Source organism: Dermacentor variabilis, chromosome 6 (genome assembly GCF_050947875.1).
Source record: "Dermacentor variabilis isolate Ectoservices chromosome 6, ASM5094787v1, whole genome shotgun sequence".
Lineage (NCBI taxonomy): Eukaryota > Metazoa > Arthropoda > Arachnida > Ixodida > Ixodidae > Dermacentor > Dermacentor variabilis.
This window is the reverse complement of record NC_134573.1, coordinates 16,200,835-16,228,260: the sequence shown is the minus strand read 5'-3', so window position 1 is coordinate 16,228,260 and position 27,426 is coordinate 16,200,835. Positions and strand designations below refer to the sequence as shown.

General features: G+C 46.9%; 1 protein-coding gene across 3 annotated transcripts in view; it reads left to right on the top strand.

The window, feature by feature from the left end:
* Raf (serine/threonine kinase raf oncogene) overlaps positions 1–27,426 on the top strand; it is a 221,222-nt gene that overhangs the window by 74,018 nt on the left and 119,778 nt on the right. For all 3 annotated transcript variants that reach the window (XM_075694807.1, XM_075694804.1, XM_075694806.1), the window contains 3 exons: positions 3,243–3,385; positions 8,766–8,883; positions 12,188–12,272. In XM_075694807.1, the coding sequence (XP_075550922.1) occupies positions 3,243–3,385; positions 8,766–8,883; positions 12,188–12,272 (346 nt within the window). The remainder of the gene's footprint in view (positions 1–3,242; positions 3,386–8,765; positions 8,884–12,187; positions 12,273–27,426) is intronic.

Below are 27,426 nucleotides of genomic sequence, written 5' to 3'. Positions count from 1 at the left end.
GCTTTATGTGTGCGCACCAGTACAGTCCACACCCAAACATACTTATTGTTCTCACTTTGTTTGATCTACCTAATTATCAATGCAACAAATTCCATGTTTAAAGAGACACTAAAGGCAAATATTAAGTCAAGCTTAAGTGATAGATCAATGCTCGAGGACGCCCAAGGTGTCAGTATTATCACGAACAATGTTCTAGTAATAGAAAAATTTGGGTAAATGCAGGACATAGTTTGCGATTCAGCCAGGACATTCAAGTGCTAGCTCGATGACGAAGGCACTCATTTTATTTCTGTCGCTAGTACTCAACTTCTTATTATAAAAAGATAATTGCATTCCATTGTAAGACTGAAGAAAATGCTACTGTTCGAGTTCTGTTCGATGTTTCGAAAAAAATAATTCATTGACGTTACCCTTGACAACTGCTGGCGCTGGAAATGTTTTGTTTTCACTCGACTCTGCACCACCCTCACTTCCGCGTTTCAGTAGTTTCATTATCGCACAGTGCTGCACTGGTTTTGCTAGCTCGTGAAACTCCAACAAAATGCAAGTAGCAGAGATTTCCATGTCTATGTGACGATGCAGGATGCTCGAACTCGAGCCACTTGGCTTGGTTTGGCTTGGCTTGGTTTCTCCATGGTCGCACGTTTTTGTTTTGCGCAAAAAACCTTAGCACCCTCTGCAGGGTGCCGTTTTACTCACAGACGGCTGTAAAGGGCGGAGATAGCACATTTAACGTCGCCACTCTTTCATTCAGCGCAGAGCGATTTGAATTGCGCCAATGTTATCCGCACCCTTCAGACATGATCTTCTTTTAGGTGGTCTTTTCTTGGCCCGAAACAAGCACTGCAAGGTTTCTGAAATGGTATTTTAACAGTCCATGTTGACTTAGTATTTGCCTTTGGTGGCCTTTTGAGGGATCCGTCTGTAAAGAGACTATTGGGTACAATGGACAAATATTGGGGCAAATTTTGTGTAAATGGTGTAAATTCAATGTAGTAACACAGCAAGTTGGGCTAGTTGGTTTGGATTCATAATAAATGTCAAGAGTGTAAAAAAAGGATAAAGGCACGAAAAGAGCATTCACCCTTTCTGCTTTCTTGTCTTTGGCCCTTTGTGCACTCTTGGCAACCTTTTTAAATACAATGTGCTTTTACGCAGTGACACATGAATGTGGCAGTACACTGCACGCAACTGTTTCCGGCTGTTAGTGGTATGTGGAAAAATCCACTTTTTCTTAAGAAACGAACACATTAGTGGTAAGCTTAATTTTGATGGGGACAAAATGCAAAAACACCCCTGTACCATGCACAGGGTGCAGGTGAAAGAACCCCAGGTGGCCAAATTATTGCAGACTCCCCCACCACAGCATGCCGCACAGTCGTATCATGGTTTCTTGTAAAGCCTCGGAATTTAATTGTTTTCTTAGTTTGTTTTGTTTGCTTTGCTTTGCTTTGAGTCGCACTGCCACCGTGGCAGCTGCTCAAGATTATCATGTGCAGCCCCACGGTCCTGATGTCACGTCGACTGCATTGCTGCACAGCAGTGCGATTGCAGCAGTCAAGAAGTGCAAACTGAGAGGGTGAGCGGCAAGAGAAGGCTCATGCGGCAAGGGGACTCGGAGAAGGAGAAGCCAAGAGAGTAGGAATGTTGCTTCTCTTGGCTTACTCAGGGGGCTCACACCCAATCACTATATTTAAACTCCAGATGTCTGGGTGCTTCTAATGAGTCTAGTGAGTGGCAAAGTGAAATCAGTCATCTGCAGAATCTTGGTTTCAACTAGTTTGTGCTGCTTAGAAATGTCTGAACAAACCAGTGGGGTTTCTAGCTTCTTTGCAACTTTTGTTGGAGAACCCCTCCAATCACTTTGCCAGTACTTAATGCAAAAATAGTATTAACAGTGCCTTTAGGCTGATCAAGACATTTAATGCAGAGTGCAAGGTATTGTGAAGCTCTTATTTAAAATTTGCATTCTCCAAACTGCTTCATAATACAATAACGGGCTACAGGCTGCTCCAAGATAGAATTTGACCGCTCCAATCTGCTCCAGAATGAAATTTTATCTGCTCTAAAAATTGCTACAACATTACTTTGGGCATTCCCATCCCTGTTCTCTTCTTATGCATTGAAAAGATTGCCCCTTTTACCAGGAACTGCGAGCCTCTGTCAGGCTAGATGCAAGCCAGCATTGTTCACGGATGTTTCACCATATATGCAGAATACCTGGGACACTACAGTAGAGGTTTAATTTGCACGTCAACCTACTCTCACCCCCATATTCAGAAATGCATCTTGAAGCCCGTGCTTGATTTAAATGATGCCTGTCATGGACACGCCAAAGGAAATGTTATGAGTGTCTTGGGCGCATTCACGCCAGGCGTCGTTTAGATCAAGTCGAGCACGAGCTTCAAATTAAGATGCATATATGAATACAGGGGTCAGTATAGAGTGTGCTTCATATTTGTACACACATTTTGCTCACTCGAGCACACCTCTGAGTGTTCTCACCCCTTCCCCCCCCCCCCCCCCAAGTTGGTGTTGCTCTGGAATGCATCAGCCTGCACGTAATGCTGTCGTTATTTGTTAATAGCTGTCATTATTGACATTGGTACCTTGTTGCACCTTATGTGGAAATTGCTTGTGTTGCATGTGCACTTAGCTTTGGCCACCACTGAGACACAGGCATGTCACCTTGTTCAGGATGGCAAGCTCTTCCTCACGATGACCATGCGTGAGACCTGGAAAGATTATCTATTCACAGCCTAGCATCTGTCACAGCATCGCAGGTTGTACTAGTCAGAAGGGAGGACACGTTTTGCATACACCGGGTCAGAATGTGTAGCACTAAGGGCCAAATGAGTGTTTCAGCAAATACTTCCTCTGCAAGCACTTTAGACTCTCATTGACGGCAGTTGCGATATAATTGGAAGTGTTGACCTTCTAATAGTAGCGGGTTGTGCACTGGCAATAAAGAAAGCATTCAGAGTCTGTTAGACAAACTTGTGCAACATCGGCCTTTTCGGTGAAGTCCAGTAGTGTGCTTGCTTGAAAGGACAAGACTGTGCTGGTCACACTTTTCGGATTTGTCATAGTGGAAGAAGAGGGCTCGCTGCAAAGGGAAGCACTTGAACAAGTGTTGTGGAGTGAGAGAAAAAGAAAGGGGGGGCGAGCTTGTTTACCACAAGCTGCTGCATTGTGAGACGGCCTGTGGAGTGGAGATCCCGTATGCTTTGCGGCTGGAGCAGGTCTGGCGCCACCGCAGAGTGCGTCCAGTCCCAGCGGCAGTCCAACGCGGACACAGAGTGCTCAGGGCTCGCCAACTAGTGCTCACAAGACGTGCCGACCGCGGGCTCGATCGGCCGATGAGAGCTCCAAAAAGGCCATCACGGTGAGTGTGTCTGGCCATCACAGGGCCAATCTTTCTTTCTCTTTTCTTTTGAGGCCTTAGGATAAACTTTGTATTCTAGTCTACCAGAAGTTGGCAGACTAGAAATGGCAAGTTATGCGTACTTGGCTAGGCTTCAGTGAAACTTCAGTGTGCACATTCATAGGCACGATGTTTACTCTCGTAAAGTCCACACGGCCACTTTGGGGTGTGAAATTTTGCAAGAAAGTTTCGAAACTATCACACGCCTATCACATACCAGTTAATTACCACCAGCCACTTCAAGATGACACTAGCCAGTCTCAAAAAAAAAAAAAAAAAAAAAAAAACGTCGGTTGCTGGCTGTAAATGTATTCGTAGTTAGCCGCCAGTGGTTGCACTTATTTGAATAACAGTCTGAGCGCAGTTCAAGGCACGAGTGAGCAGCCATAAGTTTGCCTCGTGTAAGGCCCACACCCAGTAAAAAAATCTGAGAAGGGAGTGCAGGCCTCACGTGAGTAAACACGGCTGTTGCACCTCCAGTCCCTTTTTCCGCCTCTGAATTTGTGTGTGTATCAGAAAAGTTCTTTTCGTACTGCGCCCATTGGGCATCATTAGCCCGCTAAGGATGGTTTGAAACGCCACTTTTGAGACGTTTTGCGCCGCTCACCAACACACTGCACTATTGGACATGAAGGAGGGCAACTATATTTTTTTCTAAGCAGTTCGCTTTTTTCCTGTCAAGCTGCAATGTTTTAATGCACTCTGAAGTTTCACGAGCATCAAAGTAGAAAGCAAAAATGGCCGCCTCCGGGAACAGCGCGCGTACTTCGAAAGATAGCATATCTCGCAGTTCTGCTGCATCTGCGGCTGATTTTATTGATGGATCGCACAGCATCGAGTCCGAGGGTGCTGCCTTTTCATCGGACTTAGACTCTGAGAGGGACGACGACGCATACCAACCCGGAACATTGGCGGCTGCAGCCCGGCACGCCAAACTGTGGTGCTTGCAGTTAAATTTTTGTAGTGGAAAACCTGCTCAATTAAAAACTTTTATTTTCTCGGACATAGTGCCTATTAGACGGCAGTACATTTTGTATATCTCATAATTTTGGTTTCATGTTTTTCTTAGTAGATACTAGCACGTCTCGGCAAACTTTGTCCAACTTTATCCCACAATCTTGATTCTGGTGATTTATATATTTTTTATGACATACATCGCGCTAATAAAGCTTTTATGCATGAAAAGTGCATCCATTCTGCTTTTTGTTTATGTATTACATAAAATATTGAGTGCAGTAGTTCCTTCAGAAAAAAAAAAAAAATCTGGCATAACATTCCGAAAACACCTATATTCCCCATGGTAGGAAAAGAATTAACTGATGAGCTAGCTGGTTTATTCTTCGAGGACTGTAACAGCAGAAATTGTGGGACACAGACACAGAAAGGAACGAATAGACACAGACGTAGCTGCACTGTCAACTGATTTCTTTATTGAAATTCCCGCACTTTTTATTTCGTCACCAAATCTTATCCCTTTTACCTTCCTGAGGCTTCTCTCAAAAAAAGCAATGTCTTGTCAAGGCCACAGACAGTGTGCTTACACATTGCACTCCTGTTTGACTTATCTCCCATGCTTCGAAACTCTCCCGAGTTAACCTGTTGTCATTCTTTTTCAGGACTTGCACATCGGACACAGCTTGAGGGTGCACATGCAAACTTGGCTATTTTTTCCATTTTTGTTCGTTTTGCAATGTTTGCAGTGCAGGGCTAGATTGCTGACCCCGATAGTGGTGATGCTTGCTCTCTTCTCCAATCATTTAGGCATCTTCCTGTTTACCCCATGTATTGTTCCCCATGTGCACTGCTCTCCCTCCCTCTCTGCTGCTACAATCCTCGTAGACCTGGTAGGCTCAATGGAGTTGTGTTTGTAGCTTCAGGTTGGTATTGATGACTGCAAGAAAGATTTTGGCTGGCAACCTCTCTCACATGGACGTGGCTCCACAAGAATGCTTTGCTCCGGCGCCTCTGCAATATCCCTTCCCTGCCACGCCAGGAACAACGCAATGCATGAAGCACCCTTAACTTCTGTTCCAAGGAATATCAAGCTTCATGCAGACTGCCTCTGTGGGCTTGCCTATCTGTAGCACAAGAACAATAACAGAAATTTGACCGTAAAAGACATTAAACGGTTAATATTGCATTGGAACTGCAAATTGGGCTGGTTGGACGGGACTCGTGGTGACAGACAAAACTGGAGTGCTGCCACTAGGAAACATGAAGGCACATGCACCAGCCAGGAGTCACTAAGCTTAATGACACAAAATATGATTATATTGATAAATGGTTATAGGCAGCATGTGCCAATTGACAGTGTGTCACACAGAATTTTACTTGCTTTCTTGCTGTGCTGGGGTGCGCTTTTCTTGCTTTCTGTGCTTTTTTTGTTTGTGTATATCCATACACAGTTAAACCTTGATATAACAAAGTATTTCACTTTGTTAATTGGTTCATAGAACACCACGTATATTGAACTTTAATATTAATGAACTTTCAGGGCCACCGCGAAGGCGTGCCGAGGCAGTAAATGGAAACTGCCGCAGACGCAGGTGGCCAAATTGCACAGGGGTTGTTTGTGATCATGTGCTGCCTGACAGAGAGTGGCTGCTTAAACGAGTCCCCCTCGACAAGATACTGTGGGGGAGAGTGGGCCTCCTTTGGGGAAGCAAGGGGGGTGCGGGCCTCTCCTCTGTGTTGCCTTCGGCGCAGTGCCCCATGTTCGAAGTAGTCTGCGGTGTGTGGGAAACCCAAGGTATCTGGGGATGCATGTGCACTCTCTTCCCACACGTTTTGCACTGGAGGTCGTGTAATCTCGAGCTTGAGAAATGCGTTGACGCTAAGGCAGATGTAGTATTCGTTCCCTTCTGCCTGCCTGCACTCTTTACGTTAGCATCATCCCACTGTGGGCAACACTATCAGTCGCAGCCATAGAGTTTCTCACTATAACACCTGGACGGAAATCTGGCGCCACCGTCTATGGCTGTTTCTTAAGGGGTGCTGTGCCGTCATGGGAATGACGGTATATGTGTCTGCGAGGCTTGTGTTGGCTGGTGTTGTAAAAGGCTTCGTCTAAAACGTGGATGTGGCTACACAAATAACGCGTTCTTGAAGTTAAATCTTCATAAAACGTTTCCATTCACACATATTGCATATTCCTGTGAAGGTTATTCACCTACGAAACATAACCAAGCGAAGAGAAGCACGAACAGACGACAAACTGTTCCAATGCGAGCACGAATCTTGTCGTCTGCCCTCCAACTTTAGCGGCCCGCTGATATTTTTTAGGTTTCATATAATTACATGCAGTAACAAGTTCTCATAGTGAAACAAAACATGTTTTTGTGTAATAATAAAGTTAAAACAGCTTTTTACTTTCTGTTTTAGTAGGAAATGAATCATTGTGACAGACGAAACGGTGCTTGCCAGGTGCGTATTCAAGGTGTCCTGGCTCTCCGAGAATGATGCCAATCCGAAGTCATAACATACCGGCATTCCTGTCCCATGCATACCACAGCGCAGCAGTGCCAGATTTCCCTCTAGGTAATATGGTGAGAAACTGTGCGGTCACGGCAGTGAAGTGGACGCAATAGCTTTTGCAGGCTGTGCTTCGTATTGCTGATCTGAAGATATTGTCAACACTGAATAAAACCATATCTTTGGTTGTTGACTCTGAAATTCAACAAAGCAGTTTTCTCTCATTTAAATTTGTTTTTTCCAATTGCCCTTTAATTCAGAAAATTTTGTGGCCCTTTCCGTGAGGGAGTTATAAAAGTTTATCAGCAGCTGTACTTATTTGCATAACATGTCAAAATTCACTATAGCGAATTTCAATATTGTTTAACAAAATAGCGTGCCACTTTTCCGACTTCACAATGCTTAACTGTATTCCAGGTAGATCCCAATGAAAATTTCATTTCTGGTACAACACCCTTGTCGGGCACTTCCTTCTTTGTTCCTTGTGTTAGCGCTAAATTTTCTTTATAACCATGCTGATATTGCAATGATGAAAGCGGTTTACAACAAAGTAATTGTAAAGAAATTCATGAAATTTTGGTGCTTTCTTGAAAAAAAAAAGAAAGAAGTTGGCACTGAAAAGGTTAAAAAGCTGTTAAGTATGAGTTTTGTGCTTCCTGTGAAAACCAGTGAAAAACACGAGAGCAGTGAATGTCTCTCCTTCTCTTTCACTTTCATGTTGCGTTTTCAGTCTTCATATCATGAAAGTCAGCCCAAGCTCTCCCTTAAAACAACTATCCTGGAGAGAAAGCAGGCCAAAAGAGGAACTAGATCGCTGGTCAAGTTGAGAATCTTCCCTACGCTCCCGTCGCCCTCTGACTTTGTATTATACGGACACTAGCGCCAAAGGTACCCATCAGTTAGACCTGATCACTTTGTGAATACATGGCATCTTGGCAACAACACGGGCACACCTGGCAGCGCAATTGGAAAGCGCGCTCCCCGACCACGCACACACGCACACACTTTCTTTTTCTTTACAGTGCTAGCATTCGGCATTTCAGATGTGGGGCAATGACAAGACTCCATTCTTGAATAAATTGCAGCGATTCCACGAGAATGTTTCAGCCAATGTCTTGTTTGAACCAAGGCCGGAGAGACTGAGGATGGACTGACAATGAATGCCAGCCATGCCATGTGCATCAAATAGGAAGAGCCAGGGGGGATATGTAATAATAATCTTTCTTGGACAGCACATTGCCAGTGGTGATGGACATCAGTTAATGTGTAACCAAAAAATATTTAACCTTGCAATTCCAAAATTGAAGGTGCTCAAGTCGTGTACATTTAGACATATGGGGTGATAATTTTTAAATTTTCCGGAATTTTTAAAAATGTTTTGTTCCAGATAACATAATTCTAGTCATTGAGCTGGATTATTTGGAGTGGCAGACATTACTTTAAGAGACATCAAAACACACATTCGTACATACCAACCCTCCCAAATTTGTTTACGTATTTAGGCCCATTTTAGGATTTGACGAACAAGTTTAATGAAAAAGTAATTTTGTTTGCAAATATGTTCACACTTCGGTCTCTGTACCTTCCCTTTCAAGTCTTCTGACGGCGAAAAGATGCAAAAGGGATGCTTGCTTTGAGCGGTTTATAAAAACAGCTTCTTAAAGGACATGAAATTGGCAACAGCTGAGTCACTGAAAAGGTCACTGTGATCCAAAAACAGTTTGTTGCTTGTCATTGTTCGCTGTTCCAAGTTTTTTGCTGCTTGGTGTGCTGCGTATAAAGTTAAATCCTTGTCCGCAATAAAAAGACGTACAAATGGGTAACATCATCGGCATGGCTCAGTGTGGCTCCTGTGCTTCTTTGTCCACAGCAACAGAAACCTGCACGGGAGTCCATCGAGGACTGGGAGATCATGCCTGACGAAATACTCACAGGACCACGCATAGGCTCTGGATCCTTTGGCACAGTCTACCGGGGACACTGGCATGGTATGTTGCTCACAGTCACTCTCTTCAGGAAACATACTGGGTGATTTGAAAGTAGGAAGGGTCATTCCAGTCTACAAAACAGGTAACAGGAATTGTCCATTAAATTATCGACCCATCTCACTAACAAGCGTGCCATGCAAAATCATGGAACATGTCATCTGCTCTCAAATCATTGCCTTCTTGGACAGTAATAACTTTTTTCACCCTTCACAACATGGTTTTCGCAAAGGTTTCTCTTGCGAAACTCAATTCGCTATTTTCGTTCGTGACTTGCATACTAACCTTGACATTAATTTACAAACTGAAGCATTTTTTTTTAGATTTTGCAAAGGCATTTGATAAAGTATCCCACCAATGTTTGCTACTAAAACTTCAACTGTTGAACTTGGACCATAACGTTCTAATCTGGATAAAGGAATTTTTGTCTAATTGCACACAAATAGTTTTAATCAACGGTAACCTATCAAGTCCCCTCCCAGTAACCTCTGGCGTGCCCCAAGGATCTGTTCTTGGTCCCCTGTTATTTCTAATATAAATGATTTACTTCAGTGTGTTTCCTGTAATATACGCATGTTTGCAGACGACTGCGTCATCTACCGCTCTATCGATAACTCATCTGACCATACTGCACTCCAAAATGATCTCAACAGTGTTTTAGAATGGTGCAGCAATTCGCTGATGACCCTTAACGCCAAGAAATGCAAATTTGTGTCCTTCTCCCACCGTTGCGACCCTTCCTTCTTCTCATATGCAATTAATACCACACCGTTAGAATCAGCACAACCCTATAAATATCTAGGTGTAATCCTATCTCACGATTTGTCTTGGCGTGCACATGTCACTAGCACTATCTCTGCAGCTAACAAAACCTTAGGTTTTCTAAAACGAAATCTACGGCAGGTCCCATCAGATTTAAAATTACCAGCATATAAGTCATAGCATATAGCATTAAACGATTTCCTGTGAAAAGTTAACCACACCTGATTTTATGTATTTTCTTGTTGTTACAGTGTATAGACTCATTCTCGTTTTTGAACTGACTCCCAGTGTTGCTGTTATTTTGTGTTTCATTTGTGTCATCTGCCTTATTTCTTCTGAATTTTTAATATGTTATTGTTTACTTGTTTTTTGTATGACTTCTTTTTGTCTAACCAACTCCTGCAATAGCCCCATAAAGGGGCTGCAGTATGTATAAATAAATAAAAAAATAAAATAAGTCACTTGTCAGGCCGAAACTGGAATACACATCAGCCATCTGGAACCCACATCAAGCATATCTCACAGACGCATTAGAATCAGTTCAAAATCGTGCTGTTAGATTCATTCATACGTCATATTCATACGACGTCAGCGTTTCATCACTGAAATCAGAATCCGGCTTGTCAATACTTTCATGTCGACGTCGCATTTCCAGTCTTTCCCTGTACCACAAGTTCTTCTTTCCTTCCCTTAATCAAAAGCCTTGCATCACAGCAGCAGCACGCATATTTCATCGAACCAGCCATGCACTTCAAGTGGCACGCCCACGTGCACGGACAACCACCTTCGCAGCCTCCTTTTTCTTCCGTACCGCCACAGACTGGAACGGCCTTCCCGCCAACATCGCTAATACGACTTGTCCATTTTCGTTCACAGAACTTGTAACCGACCATTTTGTTAAATAATTATTTCTGACGATGTTTTGCTATCTTATAAAAACCCACCCCTTATGTAATGCCCCTACAGGGGACGTTTAAGGTAATAAACTGAACTGAACTGAACTGAACTGCAGGCTCCTCCCTCCATCCAGTATGAGCTCTATTTTGACTGTGCCCAAAGGCACAACCGGTGGGGAGACCAACCAAGACATAGAGTTGGTCCGTCATACCGGGTACCTCAGTACCACTAAAAAAAACATTGGAGACATTATCGCGTGGGGCGAACTTCCAACTGTTTATTTCGGGAAGGCACACGTCTGTTTAGGGACTGTGTATCTGCGCATGTCAACAAAAGCGTGACTTCATGTTGTCATGCATACATGACCAGTTATTGAGGAGGTGACGACTGTGATGTGGGGCTCACGCACCTGTCTGCTTAAACGGACACTAAAGGTTACTATTAAGTCAACGTGGACTGTTGAAATACCATCCCAGAAACCTCGAAACGCTTGTTTCGTGCCACGGAGAGACTTATTTTAAGAGAAAATGCTTTCTGAAGCGTCCGCGTACCTCTAGCGCAGTTCAAATCGCCCGCCCTCCGATCGAGGAGTACTGACATCATGGTCTCATAGTGACGTTGCGCCATCGGTGAGTATAACGGCGTCCGCAGATGACGCTATGGCTTTTCTGCACAAAACGCAAACGCGCGACCAGAAACAGAGCCAAGACAGAGCCGACAGCAGAGCGAAAGCGGGAGTATGGTGGCTAGTGGAAGGAGAAACGCGCGACCATAAGCTGGTACTTCATTCTATGACGCAAACTTCGATGCTCGTCGCAATGGACCCTGACGACGACAGATTTGCTCGCGATGCTGGGCTCAACTTCAGCGATTTGAGCACTGACGAGTGCGACCTGCTGCTGAGGGCTCACGCTGCCGGCGTCGTTGCGTACTACGACGGCGGCCTCGACACCGGCTCTCTGGAGCGGGAAAGCAACGAGGGCTTCCCACGACATCACATGGACGTGGCATTCTCGCTGCTTGTTCCAAATGAAAGTTTCGCGAGCCAGCAGAACCCTCACAGCACGACGCGATAACGAAACTACTGAAACTCCAAAGCGTGCGCGGCGCAGAGTCGAGGGGAAACGAAAGCTTTCGACCACCCATATTACTGAAGGGTAACGTCAAAATGTTATTTTTTCTTAGAATTGAATAGACGTAGACAAGTTGCATTTTTTTCCGTCTTATAATCGAACGAAATGATATTTTTAATACGAGTAGTTGAGTATTAGTAACACAAATTATGAGGAGTGCTTTCGTCATCGGGCTAGTACCGGAATGTCGCTGGGGGGTCTTAAATCGTGTCATGCATTTACCTCAATTTCTCGGTTACTAAAGCTCTGTTCGCGATTATATTGACGCCTTAGACGTTCTAGAACATTGCTCTACCACTTTAACTTGAGTTTCTGGTAACCTTTAGTGTCCCTTTAAGGGCTGAATATGAACAGCTTCTCATACCTCGCATGTCAGCTGTTGTCTGGCTGTGCCCATGATACTATGCTGGTATTGTGCAGTGCTAATGTAACTAACCAAAGTTAGTTAGTGTTTGTTTCAAAGCTGTTGGTTGAGCCTTTGTTCACATTCTGTGGTGTTTATTTTTGCCTTTCAGGGCACGTGGCTCTCAAAAAGCTAAATGTGACAAACCCTACCCCTGCCCAGCTGCAAGCCTTCAAGAATGAGGTGTCTGTCTTACGGTGAGAATTCATCTTTGCTCCTTTTCTTAATTTGAATATAACTGTAAAATACTGACACGTATACTGGTATATCTTTTTCGGTTGAGCACTTTCTCGAACATTATTGACGGTTCTTGCCTGTTGTCACCGAAGCTTGTGTAATCTGATTGCATGTGCGACGTGAATTGTGTAGAACTTTCTGGAAGACGTGTGCACCAGCAATTACTCTGGAACCTTCGATGGCTCATGTATAAAAGCTGATGCGCTTAACCCGCTGATGAGATTTTTGACGATCACCAACTGTGTTCGCCGCTATTGTTGTGCTTTGAGTGTAGCCTGTTGTGGGCACAGGTTTGCCCAATAAGCTAGTTTCGTCATTCACAGCGTTTCGACTGTGTCCTTTGCTGTCACTACTACGTGACATCTGGTGGAGGTGCTTTGCATTCATGTATCGGATGCCCCCACAAAGCCGTGACCCAAGCCCGAACGTGGAAACAACACCAACGTAGCCAAGAACCAGCGAGGTAGCCGCAGGCTGCAAGGACTACCCCCGGAGCACGGACTTTTGCCTGAGACGACAAGGAAGGTCGTCACCAAATCAATCCCAATGGCAGCCCCAGCGTGCTCCATCGTGCTGCAACAGCACAGGGAGCCACCGACCTTCCGTGGATCATCGTCTGAAGACTCAGAAACTTGGCTGGAGACCTATCAACGAATGGCGGCTTTCAACAACTGGGACTCCGACAAGAAACTGCAACATGTATACTTCACCTTAGAAGAAACCTCCAGAATGTGGTTTGAGAACCGGGAATCGACCCTCACAACATGGGACCTGTTCCATAGTGGCTTCCTACATACATTTACGAGCGTCGTGTGCAAGGAAAGGGCCGAAGCTATGCTGGAAGCCCAAATACAACTACACGAGACCATAGCGATCTTCACCGAGGAGATGATGCGCCTGTTCCGCCATGCTGACCCGGATATGCCTGAGGAGAAGAAAATTTGGTTCCTCATGTGTGGGGTACTCTTCGCTGGATTGATACGCAACCCATCCAAGACTGTTGCCGAATTTATTTCTGAGGCCACAACTATTGAGAAGACGCTCGATATGAGGACAAGTCACTATAATCACCGAGACTGACTGCAAACTATGCCTACGTTAAAGCACTTGGCAGCAACGACCTAAGGGAGACCATCAGAGCGGTCGTTCGCTAGGAACTGCAGAAGCTCTTTCCAAGGTCGCAGCCTCAAGTGGCCTCAATCGTCGACATCGTCAAAGAAGAGGTTCAGCGATCGCTTGGAGTTCCCGAGGTGCAACCACAATCGGCCCAGTCCCAGCCAGGAGCGATAACCTCCGCGACCATGCCAGGGCCCTGTAACGCCGCAATTTTGTTGTTCGCCGCCAGCACGCCCACTCATTGCCCAGCGCAGCTACGCGAGGAAGACGGACATTTGGCATGCCCCCCCCCCCACTATACGATCTGCTATTACTGCAGAGAAGTGGGCCACGCCTACCACCGATGTCCTTAGCACAAGACGGGACTGCGAGGGTTCGCCGTAAACGCACCGCTTCCTCAGGAAGGTCAATGCCCTCGTGATATCACCAACTACCTCGCCGCTACTCAGTGGAGCCCTCGACGACCGTCATGTTCGCCATCACCAGGCCGCTACCTGTCGCCCCAGCGCTGCCCATACACAGGCCTAGCCCGGGGCTGGTCCATCAGCCTGCATCCGGAAAACTAAAAGCAGCAACCGATGGAGGTGTGGTTGCTGTTTGTTGAACTGACGAATATCCGCCGCTGCAGCCGAAAATGCCGAAGAGACTATCTCGACGACATAACAACGACATCGCAAGAGGGATCGCTCGACTGCATGGAGGGAAAGTGAAAGTGATGTTGACAAACTTCAGCCAGGTGTTCTAGCACATAAACAAGGGCACGACGATCGCATACATCGAGGAAATTCTGGAAACCAGCAATGCGTTTGACCTCTCGGTTTCTGTTGCATCTACCCCGACGACCATAGTTCCCGAACCAGACTTCAACATAAATCCAAGTCTCCCCATCATTAAGCAGCAACCGCTCAGAAGTCTGCTCTGATGATAGTGGCATGCGCTATTTACACTAGAAGCCGAGGATGAAGAAGGGTGCGTAGTAGCTACTGTAGAAACGAACAGTAAACGGCCGTTCGCTTGGAACTGACTGCTTGCCTTTTCCTCTCGTGACAAACTGGTGGAGGCGCCAGGTACGCAACCACCGTATGCCTACTGGTCCTGAACCAGAAGCTACCAATGCCAGTACCTCGGGGACGGCAGAAATCCATCGAAGCAGCCATCGCCTCCCAGGTCTTCCACCGCAATGCAGTCCCCTGGCAAGCTCCGTGAGGAAGATGTCAACAACAACTGCAAGTCAAACCGACGGGATCCCAAATGCTGCTGTACCATGTATTGTCAACGCGCCTCGCATGCCTAACCCGTTTCACGGCGACGCCTTTGAGGACGTCGAAGACTGGTTAGGCCATTTCGACCCGGTTGCCACCTTTAACGACTGGGACACTCGCCAGAACGTATAATTTTCCCTTTTAGACGTGGCAAGAGTATGGTACGAGAACCACGAAGCCTCATTTACCGGCAGGAGTTTTACCGACTGCTTCGCGACGCCTTCAGCACCTCTGAAAGGAAAGAAGAAAGAGCGAAGCAGGCACTGTCTTCAAGGTTCCGAATGCCGAATGAAATCGTGGCCATGTTCGTCGACATGACCCGATCGTTCCGTTGGGCCGATCCGCTAATGCCGGAAGACAAGAAGGTGCAGTGCGTCTGTTAATGCGAGGCATAAAAGAACAGCTTTTCGCGGGCCTCGTGCGCAATCTTCCTACAGCGGTGTTTCAGTTCGTTCGTGAGGCAACAGTCATGAAACGTATGCTTCGGCAGTGGCTCTCGCAGTATATGAATGCCAGACCACCATGACTGCTGCATGCTCTCTCGTACCTGCAAATGATGACAGGGTGTCCCTTACCGAACTAATACAGCAAATTGTTCAAGAACTGCAGAAGTCTTATGCATTGGCTCCGGCAGCTCTGAGTGCCGCGGCTCTTACGGACGTCATTCAGGAGGAAATCGGCAAAGTGGTTCATCCATCGCCACAAACACGTACTGAACCCCCCCATGTTCTCGTACGCTGATGCTCTTCGGGTTTGCGCGCCGTCGACGAGCCGTTTCTCGCAGCCGCCTGCTGGGATACCTCGATGCTTCCCAACTCGAATCCACCGCACGAATCTGCAAGCAGCCTTTCATTCTGGTCCACGAAAGTCTACAGTATGGCAACATCCCGACAACAGTCCATTGTGCTACCACCATGGGGAGGCTGGTCACATGTATCGCAACTGCCAGTACTGACAGATTAGTCGGCGGGGATACCATCCAGACGCCCGTTGCCTGCACTATGGTGAACGCTCGCATGAAATCGAGGAATACTTAGAAAGTAACTGGCTTCCTCCTGCCCCCAGCGAAGACAGTCACGGTCGCCAACACCTTGTCGGTACGCGTCACCAAACCGCGCTCGACCCACCTTTGATTCCGCTGAACTCAACGGTGGAAGCCCGTGCCGGGAAACTGAAAACGGCGACCTCCGGGGGTGAGGCCGCTGTCATGCGAACCGTCAAATGTCCTCTGCCGACGCCACCCCCTCGCGACGTACTGCTGACACCTTCATTTGAAACTGCCAAAAGAACTACCACTGCTGTTACTGCTTCCATCGACGGTTATCCGGTAACTGCACTTGTCGATACGGGAGCTGATCACTCGGTTATGAGTGCCTCACTGGCCACTCGGCTACGCAAGGTGCTGACAGCGTGGGAAGGCCCACATCTGATTACGGCTGGAGGACACCTCGTGTCACGCATTGGACAATGCACCACCAGACTTGCAATTTCTACTTTGAATTTCGTAGCGTCTTTCCTTGTGCTGCCCAAGTGTTCTCAGCTGGTTATACTGGGCATGGATTTTCTCCAGGAATATGGGGCAATCATTAACCTGCGTGACTTGTTCGTGACTTTTTCTAACTATGTTTCTTCGGATTTGAGCGGGGAGGATGAACATCACCGCACGGTTTTATGCGTGGTCGATGACTGCGTGACGTTACCGCCTCGAAGTAGCATCTTTGTCCTCGTTGAATGACCCCAAGACCAACAGGCATCGCCGAAGGTAACCTCACCATTTTGCTTGGTTGAGAAGTCAGCATCATACGAAGTCTCGTAGAGCTCCAAAATAGATAAACCACGATCCTAGTTACCAACTTCAGTGGCGAATACAAGCACTTTGCAAGGCCTACCACCATGGCCTACTTTGAAACGGTGGCCAAGTCCAACACCTGTGCTTCAGTAATGACAATCTCGATTCCGGAACCCAGCGATGTGGACTTGACCAGTCACATCAGCGTCAGCCCACAGCTAGACCAACCCGAAAAGCAGAGGCTCCTCACTCTGCTGTCGTCATTTAGCGACTGTTTCGACACCACGTCGAAGGTCAGACTCCTTTAAGGGGAGACGCGGGTCAAAAAACGGCGATTGTCATTGAAAAAGTCAGTTTTATGTTTTCGACTGTTTCAACAAGATTGATCCCTCCTCTTTCATATATAAAGAAATCAGAGCCGTAAATGATGGGTAAATTATAAATAAACTCTGTGAAAGCACTCAAGGTGGCAAGAAAAGGTGCAAATCTGGCCCATTTTCCAGCGCGTGATGCGTGCTGCGTCGCAAGCCATTGGGCTTGTGTAAGGCAGTAGGCCTACACTTTTTCTCTCCGAGGTCGGCTTTGTCGCGTCACAATCTCCCCGGGAAGTAATAATAAAAACAACATTTCTCCGCCGACACCAAGCGCTTTTGCTGGATTTCTAACTCACGTGGTGCGATTCCAGCCACGCCATTGGCTGCTAGCGCGCGACGCGGCCGCAGGTTGTCTGCTCTTTCTGCGTCGCGTCGCTCTCTCGACGTGTTCCCAGGCTTTCAGGCATTTTTCTGCTCCTTGTTTCGATAGATCCCGTAAAGAAACGCGATTTTCGATCTCGAACTTATCAGTCGAAGCACAAGTTCAAGGGAATTCACCCCAGAGTCAAGCAGCGTGCAATGGAGACGTCCACAGCAGCTAAGCCTAACCTAGGTGATGGCGACACTTTCGACGGTTCAGAGCCAGCCGGCCGCTCAAGTTTCGTTGACAGCGCAGACGAATTCGTCAGCGCACCGGAGAAAAAGTAGATAATCTTCGACAATCAAGATAGGAGCGGCGAGGAGACGGCAAGCACCTTTATCTGCGAGATCGGCGTCGCGAACGTGAGCGCCGCGGCATGTCCGGCGTGCGGACGGCGTGACCTTTTTATCCGTGAGTTGGCCAAAAAACGGAAATGACTCGCGCCGTTTTTGGGGTTGTGTTGCAACAATGCAGCGTGTACCACGTCCGTCATCTCGTCAACGTATTCGTCGCGGCGTGCATTTCCGGTAGATGACGCTAACGGTGGAGCGCGCCCTTCGGCCAGCCCAAGAGAGAGTTTCGCTGCGAATATCAAGGCAGTGGTTGCGGCGCGCGCATTTAGAGCTGGACACAACCAACTCGTCCGATTTTGTGCAGTTCTTGGTTTACCAAAACCGATGCACCATAAATCGTTCACCGCCATAACAAAGAAAATGCACCTCGCTGCTACAAAAGCAGTGGCTGAACTTGGAGTTGGCTCGGAAAGTAACAGCACAGGAAGTGGGTCAGCATGGTGCTCACGAAGACTCTATGAGAGAACAGCATATGGAGCAGGTGAATTCTAAACTAGTGCACTAGATCTAGATACCCTGGCCTGCATTATGTGCAATTTTTATATAGATTTCAGCGCTACTACACAAATAAAAAACTTTTATAACTTTCAATCGTGTTTTTCACAGCTTCATATTTTTGGCCAAACATGGCTTTTGTGCACGACATTTGATGTACTTATTGTGGTCCAATCAAAACCAAATTTGGTGTGCATCATCTTTAAGATGTGTAGAATGCACTGATCTAGGTTTTAGTGCAACCAGTTTATTTTTAAGAATGGAGATGTTCAATACTCTTGGGTACCAGTCACTGAAAACGAAGCATCAGATATGAAATTCTTTCAAAATGTTGCCGGTCAAGGGAATTGCATTATCTTGGTTATTAGCACTCACTGGAGTGTTGGGGACAAGAAACGCCATCTTGCACTGCTGTATCATGCCAACTGCTAGGTCCAGTAGCTGCACAAACATGCACTGTTTCTCACTTATGCAGGGCACTTAGGACATGAAAGCATCGAGCTATCCTAAAACTAAAAACAGATTTGTAATGAGGATATCAAGCTATATAAGTGGTACAATTTTCATTTGCCTAGCAATAATATTTAAAAAGAAAGGTTTCCGAGGAGCGTCTCCCCTTAAGGGCGGACATGGGGATCAAAGCTAACTTTTTTACTTACCAGCATATTTTGATGAAATTTTGCACAGGTGTTATTAATATCACAAACAAAACTGTGAAAATATGGCTGCAATATCTGAAGTACATTTTTGTTTACAAAATATTACTGCTTTCATTTGTGCAAAATGCCTGCACGCCTGTATATTGATGCTAGGAGTTCAAGCAAACATTTATAGCACTCCTATATGTATCCTCCACACAGTGACATTTCTGTAATTTTTTTAGCCTAACAGAATTTTTTTATATTCTCATTCTTTGGCAGCTACTTCTGTTGCATGGAAATCTCGACTGTGAAAACGAAAGATAACAAATTATTGAAGCAACTATTTAAAAAAATAAATAAATGTCACTGTGTGCAGTGGCGCACAATGAGTGTAACAAAACAAACGGTGTAAAAATATTCATAATGGTGGGTGAGATATTGGCTTTGCAAGTTGACCTTGGTGGTACAAAAGAGTTTTGAGAAAAAGGTTTTCGAAGTTTTGGGCCATGTCTATTCGGCTAGAAACCACCGGCCTTGTAGGTGCAGGTGTCAGGTTGATCTCTTGGCTTCTTGGATCTTTTATGCCTGCTTTCATGTGCTTTTTGTGCCCTCTTCTCGCTCAAGGCATGTTTGTCAGCCGCTCTACTCGCTTGAGTCCGTCGCCCTCGAGCATGCTCCTCCAGCCGTAAAACCTATCTTCCGTTCGGTTGCTGGCACAGAACCAAGTGACGCGTGGACAGTGGTGGCGGTCATATTCAACACCTCAGACAAGATGAATTGTGACTCAAGATGCGACTGTATGGTGCGACCGTTGTTGATGCACGGTTTGCCTTCACGGCCGGCAGACACACACGCTTGGACCGCACATTCGTCGTTCTTCTCGGTGACGGCGGTGGCACAATCGGGCTACATCGCGGAGCATTTACGGGACGTTGCAGGCCCGGAGGTGCAGCGGTGGCGTAGAGGTAGAACACCCGCCTCGCATGCAAGAGGTACGTGGTTCGAATCCCGGTGCTGCGCAATTTTGCACCGGATTAAAAAAAAAATCTGCGTGTTGATAAAATTGCATAAACAGGCCTGGAGTGTGGCCTGATCCCGGTGACCAGAACTGGTAATGCACTCCCTCACCAGGGCAGGATTGGCCACCCTGCTGTAGTACTTGGCCACAACCTCCTATATGAACACGACAATCAAACCCCGGCCCTCAGTCCCCAGCAGCTGCAAAGCAACTGACTACGGCGACGGTCAGACCTGCGACGCAGCAGAGGCTGCTAAGAATCCCTGGCTCCGAACAGGCCGCCATTGGAATATGAACCTGGCAACGTTTAATGGTAGAACGTTATCTAGTAGGGCGAGTCTAGCAGTACTATTGGAGGAATTAGATGGCAGTAAATGGGATATAATAGGGCTCAGTGAAGTTAGGAGGCCAAAAGAAGAATATACAGTGCTAAAAAGCGGGCACGACCTGTGCTACCGGGGCTTAGCGGAAGACGAGAACTAGGAGTCGGATTCCTGATTAATAAGAATATAGCTGGTAACATACAGAAATTCTATAGCATTAACGAGAGGGTGGCAGGTCTTGTTGTGAAACTTAATAAGAGGTACAAAATGAAGGTTGTACAGGTCTACGCCCCTACATCCAGTCATGATGACCAGGAAGTCGAAAGCTTCTATGAAGACATGGAATCGAGGATGGGTAAAGTCAAAACAAAATACACTATACTGATGGGCGACTTCAATGCCTTTTTAGGCAAGAAGCAGGCTGGAGACAAGGCAGTGGGGGAATATGGGATAGGCACTAGGAATAGCAGGGGAGAGTTATTACAGTCGAACCCCGCTACAACGAACGTCGCTTCAACGAAATTTTCGCTTCAACGAAATATTTCCAATTCCCCGTCAGCTCGCTATACAAAGTAATGGAACAAATTTCTCATCACAACGAACCATTTTTGGGGCGCGTTTCCGCTTCAACGAAATTTTTGCTATGCGAAGCTCGATTTAAAAATATATCTTACAATAAAACAAGCATATCGCCGCCCATCTATGTACTTCCATAGGCCCACGCTGCTTTGTTTCGCTAAACATTCGCTGGACCAAACTAATCCACTCACTGAAACGCACATGATCACCGCCATAGCTTGGTGTTGATGACTATCGGGCTGGCTGCCTTGCGACAAGGCGCGGGGGCAAGCTCCCGTTTTCTTCCAATCCAATTCAGAGCCGCAACCAATCCGTTGCCAAAGGACGCAGCAGCCTGGCAACAGCAGCGCGTTTGCCCTAGTTTTTTTCACTCGTGCTTGTGCTGCTAGTGCGCTGTAATGAATGCGAGCATGGCGACTTCATCTAGAAAGCGGAAGTTCCTCTCGCTTGAAGAGAAGGCACGGATTATCAGCGCGGCATCCAGTGGCAGGAAAAAGGGAGATGTTGCAGCGGACTTCGGCATCTCACAGAGCACGCTGTCAACGATCTTGAAGTCGAAAGACGCGATAGCGCAAGCTCTTTCTTCGGGGACATCCGCGAAGCGGAAAAAGCTGACGCAAGCGGCTCATGAGGACCTTGAGAAGGCTCTGTACACGTGGTTCCTCGACGTGCGCGCAAAGAAGATGCCGGTCAGCGGAAACATGTTGCAGCAAAAGGCACTTGGCTATGCCTGTATGCTGGGCATCAATGATTTCAAAGCCAGCTCAGGGTGGCTGACCCGTTTTAAGGCCAGGCATGAAATCGTCGCTAAAGTGCTGTGTGGGGAGTCGGCCTCATCAGACGCCGACGCTGCATCTGCTTGGGCATCAGCTACTGTGCCGGAATTAATGGAGAAATATGCCACATCAGACATATACAATGCCGATGAAACGGGACTTTTCTTCGAGCTCCTCCCCTCCAAGACGCTTCACATGAAGGGCCAGCCATGCAGCGGAGGGAAGCATAGCAAAAAGCGTGTGACTGTGCTCCTGTGCTGCAACATGGACGGGTCTGACAAGCGCTGCCCACTGGTGATAGGCAAAAGTGCGAAGCCGCGGTGCTTCAAAGGTGGCAAGAGCCTGCCCGTCAAATATGTTGCCAATAAGAAGTCTTGGATGACACGGGCCGTTTTCAAAGAGTGGCTAACCGCTTTCGACCGTGACATGACGGCAAAGAAACGTAAGGTTTGTTTGCTCATCGACAATTGCTCAGCGCATAACGTTGAAGACGTTCAGCTTCAAAGCGTGGAAGTAAGATTCTTCCCGCCGAATTGCACGGCTTTAATCCAGCCGCTGGATCAAGGTATCATCAATAGCGTTAAAAGCGCTTATCGACAGCGACTGATTCAGCGGCTGGTGTTAAACATCGACACCGGTCGGGCAATCGAAGTGGATTTGTACATGGCTGTACAGATGGTCTCAGCAGCGTGGACGGCAACCAGTCGCAGTATCATCTACAACTGTTTTGTGCACGCCGGCTTTCACTCCGATGCTCAACTGGCAGCGAACTCCACGTCGGACGAGGAAGGCTGCAGTACAATTGCTCCACCCTCCACAGAGGCCAATGCGGCATGGGCAGCCCTTCAGGACTCCGGAGATGTGCCGGCCGATGTTCACATCGGCGACTACATCGCTGTTGACAGTGAAGTGCTAGCTCACGAGGAGCTGAGTGACGAAGCTATAATTGAGGGCGTTCGCCACAACGACGCATCATCGGATGATGACAGCGACGCGGAGGACTTAGCGCCACCACCTGCAATAAAAGTGATGGATGCTTTTGATGTGATCCGCAGATTTTTCGGTGCTCACGATGACGACGTCGCGATGCAACTGTTCACCGAGTGCGAAAGCCGCGCCACTGCACTCGTGGCAAAAAAAAAGAAGCAGAAGAAGCTGACCGACTTCTTTGGAAATAAATGATGTTTTGGGACTATGTGGTCCAACCTGACAGTGTTTTTGGCCTGTTTTCGCCTCAACGAAATTTCGCTTTAACGAAATTTTTCGCGCGCCCCGTCAGTTTCGTTGTAGCGAGGTTCAACTGTAGTAGAGTTTGCGGAACAGAATAATATGCGGATAATGAATACCTTCTTCCGCAAGCGGAATAGCCGAAAGTGGACGTGGAGGAGCCCGAATGGCGAGACCGAAAATGAAATAGACCTTATACTCTGCGCTAAGACTGGCATCATACAAGATGTGTATGTGCTCAGCAAGGTGCGATGCAGTGACCATAGGATGGTAAGAACTCGAATTAGCCTAGACCTGAGGAGGGAACGGAAGAAACTGGTACATAAGAAGCCGATCAATGAGTTAGCGGTAAGAGGGAAAATAGAGGAATTCCAGATCAAGCTACAGAACAGGTATTAGGCTTTAACTCAGGAAGAGGACCTTAGTGTTGAAGTAATGAACGACAATCTTGGGGGCATCATTAAGGAGTGTGCAATAGAAGTCGGTGGTAACTCCGTTAGACAGGATACCAGTAAGCTATCGCAGGAGACGAAAGATGTGATCAAGAAATGCCAATCTTTGAAAGCCTCTAACCCTACAGCTAGAATAGAACTGGCAGAACTTTCGAAGTTAATCAACAAGCGTAAGGCAGCTGACATAAGGAAGTATAATATGGATAGAATTGAACATGCTCTCAGGAACGGAGGAAGCCTAAAAGCAGTGAAGAAGAAACTAGGAATTGGCAAGAATCAGATTTTTGCGTTAAGAGACAGAGCTGGTAATATCATTACTAATATGGATGAGGTAGTTCAAGTGGCTGAGGAGTTCTATAGAGATTTATACAGTACCAGCGCCACCCATGACGATAATCGATGAGAGAACAGTCTAGAGGAATTCGAAATCCCACAGGTAACGCCGGAAGAAGTAAAGAAAGCCTTGGGAGCTATGCAAAGGGGGAAGGCAGCTGGGGAGGATCAGATAACAGCAGATTTGTTGAAGGATGCTGGGCAGATTGTTCTAGAGAAACTGGCCACCCTGTATACGCAATGCCTCATGACTTCGAGCGTACCGGAATTTTGTAAAAACGCTAACATAATCCTAGTCCATAAGAAAGTGGACGCCAAAGATCTGAAAAATTATAGACCGATCAGCTTACTGTCCGTTGCCTACAAAGTATTTACTAAGGTAATTGCAAATAGAATCAGGAACACCTTAGTCTTCCGTCAACCAAAGGATCAGGCAGGATTCCGTAAAGGCTACTCAACAATAGACCATATTCACACTATCAATCAGGTGATAGAAAAATGTGCAGAATATAACCAACCTTTATATATAGCTTTCATTGATTACGAGAAAATGTTTGATTCAGTCGAAACCTTAGCAGTCATGGACGCATTGCTGAATGAGTGTGTAGACGAGCCGTATGTAAAAATACTGAAAGATATCTATAGTGGCTCCACAGCCACCCTAGTCGTCCATAAAGAAGGCAACAAAATCCCAATAAAGAAAGGCGTCAGGCAGGGAGATACGATCTCTCCAATGCTATTCACAGCATGTCTACAGGAGGTATTCAGAGACCTGGATTGGGAAGAATTGGGGATAAGAGTTAATGGAGAGTACCTTGGTAACTTGCGATTCGCTGATGATATTGCCTTGCTTAGTAACTCAGGGGACCAACTGCAATGCATGCTCACTGACCCGGAGAGGCAAAGCAGAATGGTAGGTCTGAAAATTAATCTGCAGAAAACTAAAGTAATGTTTAACAGTCTCGGAAGAGAACAGCAGTTTACCATAGGTAGTGGGGCACTGGAAGTGGTAAGGAAATACGTCTACTTAGGACAGGTAGTGACTGCGGATCCGGATCATCAGACTGAGATAACCAGAAGAATAAGAATGGGCTGGGGTGCGTTTGGCAGGCATTCTCAGATCATGAACGGCAGGTTGCCATTATCCCTCAAGAGAAAAGTGTATAATAGCTGTGTCTTACCAGTACTCACCTACGGGGCAGAAACCTGGAGGCTTACGAAAAGGGTTCTACATACATTGAGGACGACACAACGAGCTATGGAAAGAAGAATGATAGGTGTAACGTTAAGGGATGAGAGCAGATTGGGTGAGCGAACAAACGCGAGTTAATGATATCTTAGTTGAAATAAAAGAAAAGAAATGGGCATGGGCAGGACAAGTAATGAGAAGGGAAGATAACCGATGGTCATTGAGAGTTACGGAATGAATTCCAAGGGAAGGGAAGCGTAGCAGAGGGCGGCAGAAAGTTAGGTGGGCGAATTAGATTAAGAAGTTTGCAGGGACAACATGGCCACAATTAGTATATGACTGGGGTAGTTGGAGAAGTACGGGAGAGGCCTTTGCCCTGCAGTGGGCGTAACCAGGCTGATGATGATGATGATGATGCAGGCCCGGAAGCATCGGGAAAGGCTGTTATTAGTTCGGTATCATCACCACTGGAACTCAAAGCTGCAACAGCCTGCGAACTGCCCGGCAATGCGTCGACAGTCTCTCTTGCAAGCTCGTGCACGGACACATTTCTGCTAGGACTACTTATCATTCGGATGTTTGGCGGCGTGCGCTTGCGGCTGCCGAAGCGGTGCTTGGTCGCGTATTTTATCGTCCACGTCCACCAATTCATGCTCGAAACCACAAAATGAAATAGAAAACTCAAATCTGAATAAAGTGATGAAGTGGTGGCGTACCTCAAATATCCAACATGTAAACAAAGAGGCAGCAGCCAGCGTGTGAGGAAACAGGAAAAGCAGATGCCGCAGCAGCTCGCTTCCAGACCCGTCCAATGGGGCGGCCCATAAAACGCATGTGACGGAGCAAGCCGATCGGTTGCTGTGAAAAGCAGCTCCGCGACCTTCAGACGTTTTGTTTTTTTATGCTTGCTCTTCTCTCTATCAGGAAATGAAAGAGGCATCAAAAGGTGAAGAGGCGCACTTTTCAACGGTACCAGCATGGCCGCGCCACGTACTGCCTTTCCGGAGCTAGGGACGCTTGAAAACCGCGACTTTTCCACTGATTTTCACGAAAGTTTCGCTGTATTGACTGATGTATATATTTATTTATGGTACTTAGCAGTCGTTTTCAGCGGAAATACTTAGAAATCTTATAGAAAAGGGGTAAAAGATTCGAAATCTGCAACTTTCTAAAAAGTGATTTTTGGGTCGTTTTTCCAGAGTTGATCCCCACGTCCCCCCTTGCGGCTACTGAATTGGTCAAAATGGTATTAATTTTCTATTTTCCGATTTATAAATTTTTTTTTGCGATCCTTGCACCTTCTTTTAGCTCGTGGTGAAATAGTATAACAAAATACGCAGTATAAATCGAGAAAACAGCACTTTCCTAGAGCGCTGTCATCAAAAATTGCGAAATAAATCTGGCTTCGGAAGGTGCCGTCGCACCGCGGATAACTCGGCTATCTGATGAGGCAGCGCCGGCATCTTGGTATCATCGTAAAGAGGAGAGATCGGTGCTCAAGATAGCTGCAGCGCCGTATTCCTCCACCGAAAAATAAAACCAGCAAACACGAGCAAAAAAGAAGTAAAAGCAGCATCGTGATTGGGCGCAGTAGTCAATTGGGGAACATGGAGCACTCCTATTGGCTGTTGTACATTTGAATTGCCCGTAAAACGCACTCACACGCATTGGCGCAGCAGCGCCTTGCGCGTTCCATTCATTGTGCTTGACCATCGTGGCAGCCGAACTACCCTAATGCGCTTGTTCCAGGATAAGTCCCAAAGGAAGCAAGTTCCGAACGGCCCACGCGTATAGAAAATGACGAAAGGCGTGAAACAGAAGGCGAAAACGACCTGCAGAAGCAGACGCTGCCACCCGTGTCGACAAGGTGCGACCAGCGCACGCGAGTGATCGGGAAAGCGCGTCTGTGTGCGCTGGTGACGACGTGACCATGGGCTGTGTTGACGACGCGACCGTGTGCGGTGGTGACAATGCAACTACGCGCGCTGGTGACGATGGGACCATGGGCTCTGGTGACGACGCGCCCGCGTGCGGTGGTGAAGGCGCACCCGCACATTGTCGTGACGGCAATGTGACATCGGCGAGAGCAGACGTCGCGTCAAATATTCAGCTGCAGATTTCAGCTCCAATTCTCACGAATGTAGAGATTGCGAAACGAGCGAATGTTTTGAATGCGCTGTCATCTACCTCTGCAACAAAGAGGAAATTTCAGCTTTTGAGAGAAGGAGAGTGTGCCGACAACGGGGTTCCCGAGTCATCATTTTTCATTGTATATAAAGGACTTAAATGAGCTGCTCTCTGCAGCAAGCTGCAATCAGTGCTGGAAAACACTAATTTGTGTTGAAACTGGGCCATGTCTTGGGCTTGCGACTAAAATGGAACTGTTGTGTGACTACTGCGGGGTGATAAGCAAAAGGTGGCCACCCCCAAGATGTGCTGGCACTCAGAAGATCAACCCTGTTGAAGCGAACATTCGTGCACTGAGAGCTGTGCAGGCAGTGGGCAAAAAGCAAGCCGCATTGAATGATGTTTTCTCCCACATGGACATTTCCCATCGAGGATTGCATCACAAGTCCTATGCAAGGCTGCATAGTCGCCCTGCCACTGCCTCAGCAGCCATGACAATAGAATCCGAAAGCACACAGAAGGTGTGTGAGATCTACAGGGAACTTCGATACGCCCCAGGCAACGTTGATGTGATCTGTGATGGCACTTGGATGACAAGGGGCCACACAAGTCGCATTGGTGTTGGCTGTGCTAGTGAATTATATTCTGGCCTTGTCTTGGACCACTGTGTCCTCTCCAATTATTGCCATGGATGTTCTC